The 6,606-nt window shown below is 41.5% G+C and overlaps 2 protein-coding genes across 2 annotated transcripts in view; one reads left to right on the top strand and one right to left on the bottom strand.

Moving 5' to 3' along the window:
* LOC121839013 (uncharacterized histidine-rich protein DDB_G0274557-like) overlaps positions 1–2,516 on the top strand; it is a 6,610-nt gene extending 4,094 nt beyond the window's left edge. Inside the window, exon 2 of the mRNA XM_042295019.1 lies at positions 1,868–2,516. Coding sequence (XP_042150953.1) covers positions 1,868–2,516 — 649 coding nt within the window. The remainder of the gene's footprint in view (positions 1–1,867) is intronic.
* The window catches only part of LOC112239631 (disks large-associated protein 3-like), a 313,170-nt gene that overhangs the window by 58,474 nt on the left and 248,090 nt on the right, over positions 1–6,606 (bottom strand). The window lies entirely within an intron of this gene.

Here is a 6,606-nt window from a genome sequence, read left to right as displayed (position 1 = left end):
TTTTTAGGCTGGGTTTCTGTGCAGCACTTTGAGATGTCAGCTGATGTATGAAGGGCTATATAAATACATTTGATTTGATTTGATTTGATTTGAGAGAGGAGGAGGAGGGGGAGTGGAGGAGAGAGGAAGAGGAGGAGATAGGAGGAGGAGGGGAGTGGAAGAGAGAGGAAGAGGAGGAGGAGAGAGGAGGATGAGGGGAGGGGAGTGTAGGAGTGAGGAAGAGGGGGAGGGAGTGGAGGAGAGGATGAGGGGGAGGGGAGGGGAGTGGTGGAGAGAGGAGGAGGGGAGTGGAGGAGGAGAGAGGAAGAGGAGGAGAGAGGAGGAGGAGGGGGGAGTGGAGGATAAATATATATATATATATAAATAAATTTGATTTGATTTGATACCTGCCATGCACATGTGTGGAACTGAGAGGTTTGGGAAATAACTATGGCGACATCCATCCCTCACTTGGCCCTCTGACATAACAGGGTCGAATATTAGTCACTGTACTGGAAAAGTAATTTTCTGGAAAAGCAAGGAAGTTGCCGAAGCAAACTCATTCAATAAACAGACAGAGAAAGAATCCTCCGAGCTAACGCCTCTCACCAACACTGAACAAAACACCAAATGGCTTTTTTTTAATGGTGTCTATTCACAGCCAGACAATACGGAGAGACAATGGACAGAAATATAAATTATAGAGAGGGCTATTGTGTGAGAAAGAGAGAGAGAGAGAGAAAGAGAGAGAGAGAGATTGAGAGCGCTTTATTTTATTTTTAATTGAAGACAGAGGACGAACGTACATACTATGGCAGCATTCTACCGTACACACTGTGGCAGCATTCTACCGTACACACTGTGGCAGCATTCTACCGTACACACTGTGGCAGCATCCTACCGTACACACTGTGGCAGCATCCTACCGTACACACTGTGGCAGCATCCTACCGTACACACTGTGGCAGCATCCTACCGTACACACTGTGGCAGCATCCTACCGTACACACTGTGGCAGCATTCTACCGTACACACTGTGGCAGCATCCTACCGTACACACTGTGGCAGCATCCTACCGTACACACTGTGGCAGCATCCTACCGTACACACTGTGGCAGCATTCTACCGTACACACTGTGGCAGCATCCTACCGTACACACTGTGGCAGCATCCTACCGTACACACTGTGGCAGCATTCTACCGTACACACTGTGGCAGCATCCTACCGTACACACTGTGGCAGCATCCTACCGTACACACTGTGGCAGCATTCTACCGTACACACTGTGGCAGCATCCTACCGTACACACTGTGGCAACATCCTACCGTACACACTGTGGCAGCATCCTACCGTACACACTGTGGCAGCATCCTACCGTACACACTGTGGCAGCATCTTACCGTACACACTGTGGCAGCATCCTACCGTACACACTGTGGCAGCATTCTACCGTACACACTGTGGCAGCATCCTACCGTACACACTGTGGCAGCATCCTACCGTACACACTGTGGCAGCATCCTACCGTACACACTGTGGCAACATCCTACCGTACACACTGTGGCAGCATCCTACCGTACACACTGTGGCAGCATCCTACCGTACACACTGTGGCAGCATTCTACCGTACACACTGTGGCAGCATCCTACCGTACACACTGTGGCAACATCCTACCGTACACACTGTGGCAGCATCCTACCATACACACTGTGGCAGCATCCTACCGTACACACTGTGGCAGCATCCTACCGTACACACTGTGGCAATCATACACACACTGTGGCAGCATCCTACCGTACACACTGTGGCAGCATCCTACCGTACACACTGTGGCAGCATTCTACCGTACACACTGTGGCAGCATCCTACCGTACACACTGTGGCAGCATCCTACCGTACACACTGTGGCAGCATCCTACCGTACACACTGTGGCAGCATCCTACCGTACACACTGTGGCAGCATCCTACCGTACAGCCACCCGCATAGCCACCCGTACAGCCACCCGTACAGCCACCCGTACAGCCACCCAAACAGCCACCCGTACAGCCACCTGGACAACCACCCGTATAGCCACCCGTACAGCCACCCGTACAGCCACCCGTACAGCCACCCAAACAGCCACCCGTACAGCCACCCGTACAGCCACCCGTACAGCCACCCGTACAGCCACCCGTACAGCCACCCAAACAGCCACCCGTACAGCCACCCGTACAGCCACCCGTACAGCCACCCAAACAGCCACCCAAACAGCCACCCGTACAGCCACCTGGACAACCACCCGTATAGCCACCCGTACAGCCACCCGTACAGCCACCCGTACAGCCACCCAAACAGCCACCCGTACAGCCACCTGGACAACCACCCGTATAGCCACCCGTACAGCCACCCGTACAGCCACCCGTACAGCCACCCAAACAGCCACCCGTACAGCCACCCGTACAGCCACCCGTACAGCCACCCGTACAGCCACCCGTACAGCCACCCGTACAGCCACCCGTACATCCACCTGGACAACAGAGACGAAGGTCTATGAAGAAGGTCTGTGGCTATACTAAAAGGGAGCAGAAAATGGAAGTAAAAAAATACTAATGTAGATTTTGCTCCCACTGGTGTCTCAGCCAGACGCTGCTCATTCTGTCTAGTGGGGGAGGGGGAGTTTCAGCCTGGTATCCTCTTTAAATGGTTCCCAATGAAGGTATGAAAAAGAGGAGCGTGTAGATGGAGGGCTGTGACACACACACACACATGCACACAGGCACACACACACACACACACACACACACACACACACACACACACACACACACACACACACACACACACACACACACACACACACACACACACACACACTCAGACCCCCCACACACACACACACACACACACACACACACACACACACACACACACACACACACACACACACACACACACACACACACACACTCAGACCCCCCCCTCACACACACACGTACACACACACACACACAAACACACACACACACACTCAGACCCCCCTCACACACACACACACACACACACTCAGACCCCCCTCACACACACACACACACACACTCAGACCCCCCGCCCCCTCACACACACACATAGTGTGACGGACACACCTTAGCAAATCGGTGACTATCCGGAGAAAATCTGAGAAGATTAAAGAAAGAAAACTGAAGAAAACTACCCAGATAATAAACCTCTAGTCCTAATAGAAGTAGTAATATTATAGAAGCATTATAGTAGTAGTATTGTAGTAGTATAGTAGTAGTAGTATTATAGTAGTATTATAGCAGTAGTATAGTAGCAATATTGTAGTAGTATTATAGTAACAGTAGTAGTATTATAGTAGTATTATAGTAGTAGTATTTTAGTAGTAGTAGTATTATACTAGAACCGGTAGTAGTAGTAGTAGTAGTAGTAGTAGTAGTAGTAGTATAGTAGTATTAAGGTAATAGTATTACAGTGGTAGTATTATAGTAGCGTTATTATAGTAGTATTATAGTATCAGTAGTATTATAGTAGTATTATAGTAGCATTATAGTGGTAGTATTATAGTAGTGTTATAGTGGTATTACAGTAGTAGTAGTATTATAGTAGTAGCATAGTAATAGTAGCAGTATTATATTAGTAGTATTATAGTAGTTGTAATATTATAGTGGAATTATAGTATTATAGTGGCAGTGTTATTATAGTAGTATTATGGTATTATAATAGTAGTAGTAGTAGTAGTATAGTAGTAGAAGTAGTAGTATTATAGCAGTATCATAGTAGTACCACAGTAGTAGTATTATAGTAGTATTATAGTAGTAGTAGCAGTATTATGGTGGCACTAGTACCTTAGTAGTATTATATCAGTATCATAGTAGCAGTATTATAGTAGTAGCAGTATAGTAGTATTGTAGTACGTGTAGTATAGTACTAGTAGCATTATGGTAGAAGTAGTATAGTGATAGTAGTATTGTAGTAGAAGCTGTAGTATTCGAGTAGTATTACATGTAGTACCATTATAGAAGTAGTATTAATATAGTAGTAGTATTATAGTGGAAGCAGCAGTATTATAGTAGTATTATAGCAGTGGTATTATAGTACAAGTGTTATAGTAGCAGTAGTAGTATAATAGTAGTAGTAAAGTGGTTGTACTGTAGTAGCATTGTAGTAGTAGTATAGTAGTGGTAGTAGTATTATAGTAGAAGTAGTATGATAGTAGTACTATATTAGTATTATAATAGTCATAGTATATTAGTTGTGGTACTATAGTAGTATTATAGTAGTGGTAGTATAGTAGTAGTTGTATTATAGTAGAAGTAGTTGTATTATGATAGTAGTATATTATGGTAGTAGGATTACAGTAGTATTATAGCATTAGTATTATAATAGTATTAAAGCAGTAGTAGGGTAGTATTATTGTAGTAGTTGCATGGTAGTATTATAGTGTTAGTATTATAGTAGTAGTAGAGTATTATATTAGTGGTAGTAGTATAGTAGTAGTAGTATAGTAGTAGAAGTAGTATTACTGTAGTAGTATAGTATCAAAGTAGTAGTATTAGTAGTATTACGGTAGTAGTAGTGGTATAGAAGTAGTAGTGTTAGTGGCTGTGGTATAGTAGTATAATAGTAGTAGTGGCAGTAGTAGTAGTATTAGTATAGTAGAAGTTGTACAGTAGTAGTAGTATTATAGTAAAAGTAGTTGTATTATAGTAGTATTATTATAGTAGAAATAGTGTTATTATAGTAGTAGCATTATAGTAGAATTACAGTAGTAGTATTAAAGTAGTAGTATTATAGTAGTAATATAGTAGTGGTATTATAGTAGTAGTAGTAGTACGGCAGTATTATAGTAGTAGTAGTAGTAGCATAGTAGTACCATGGTGGTAGGTTTACATTAGTAGTAGTATAGTAGCAGTAATATTATGGTAGTAGAAGTAGTAGTAGTATAGTAGTATAATTAGTATCATTGTGGTAGTATAGTATCATAGTGTTAGTGCTAGTAGTATAGTGGCAGTATAGTATTATAGTTGTAGTAGTAGTAGTATAGCGGTTGTAGTATAGAAGTAGTATTGTTAGTGGCTGAGTTATAGTAGTATAATAGTAGTCGTGGTAGTAGTAGTAGTATAAGTAGTATAGTAGTAGTAGTAGTAGTAGTATAGTAGTAGCATTAGTATAGACGTTGTAGTAGTTGTAGTATAGTAGTGTAGTAGGAGTAGTAGTAGTAGTAGTAGTAGAAGTGGTGGTAGAAGTAGTGGTAGAAGTAGTATAGTAGTATTATTATAGTAGTAGTAGTATGGCAGTGGTATAGTAGTTGTAGTATTATAGTAGTAGTAGTATAGTATAGCAGTAGTAGTTGAAGTTGTACAGTAGTAGTAGTATTATAGTGGTACCAGTATAGTATGGCAGTAGAAGTAGTATAGTAGTAGTAGTAGAAGTAGTATAGTAGTAGAAGTAGTATAGCAGCAGTAGTAGTATAGTAGGAGTAGAATTAGTATGGTAGTAGTAGTATTGTAGTAGAAGTGGTATGGTAGTGGTTTTAGTATAGAAGTAGTATAGTAGTAGCAGTATTATAGTAGTGGTGGTATAGTATAGTAGTAGGAGTAGTATAGTAGTGGTAGTAGAAGTAGTGTAGTAGCAGAAGTAGAATATTCGTAGTAGTATTATAGTAGTAGTAGTATATTCGTAGTAGTGATGTAGTATAGTAGTAGTAGTATCATAGTAGTAGTGGTATAGTATAGTAGCATACGTAGTGGGGATGTAGTAGTAGAAGTAGTATAGCAGTAGTATTATTTTAGCAGTAGTAGTATAGTCATAGTAATAGAAAAGTCTGGTAGTATTGTAGTAGTAGTAGAAGTAGTATAGTGGTATTAGTAGAATTAGTTTAGTAGTGGTAGTAGAGGCTGTAGTAGTAGCAGTAGTTTAGTGGTGCTAGTAGTAGTAGTAGTGGAATAGCATTAGTAGTATAGTAGTAGTAGTAGTATAGTTGTTGTAGTGGTAGTGGTAGTAATAGTAGTAGTAAAGTCACAGTAGTAGTAATATACTAGAAGTAGTAGTAGTAACAGCAGCATAGTAGTAGTAGTAGTAGTAGTGGTATAGCAGTAGCAGTATAGTAATAGTAGTGGTAGTAGTAGTAGTAGTAGTGGTGGCATAGCAGTAGTAGTATAGTAGTAGTAGTGGTAGTGGTAGTAGTAGTAGTAGTAGTAGTAGTAGTAGTGGTATAGCAGTAGTAGTATGGTAGTAGTAGTAGTGGTAGTAGTAGTAGTGGCATAGCAATAGTAGTAGTGGTGGTAGTAATAGTAGTAGACATTAGTAGTAGTAGTAGTAGTAGTATTAATAGTAGTATAGTAGTAGTAGTAGTGGTAGTAGTAGACATTAGTAGTAGTAGTGGTAGTAGTAGTAGACATTAGTAGTAGTAGTAGTAGTAGTAGTAGTAGTAATAGTAGTATAGTAGTAGTAGTAGTGGTAGTAGTAGTAGTGGTAGTAGTAGTAGACATAGTAGTAGTAGTAGTAGTAGTAGTAGCAGTAGTAGTAGTAGTAGTAGTAGTAGTAGTAGTAGTAGTAGTAGTAGTAGTAGTAGTAGTAGTAGTAGTGGTAGTAGTAGTAGTACAAGTAGTAGTGGTAGTAGTAGT

The sequence above is a fragment of the Oncorhynchus tshawytscha genome, linkage group LG13, assembly GCF_018296145.1.
Source record: "Oncorhynchus tshawytscha isolate Ot180627B linkage group LG13, Otsh_v2.0, whole genome shotgun sequence".
Lineage (NCBI taxonomy): Eukaryota > Metazoa > Chordata > Actinopteri > Salmoniformes > Salmonidae > Oncorhynchus > Oncorhynchus tshawytscha.
This window is presented reverse-complemented; position numbering and strand designations above follow the sequence as displayed.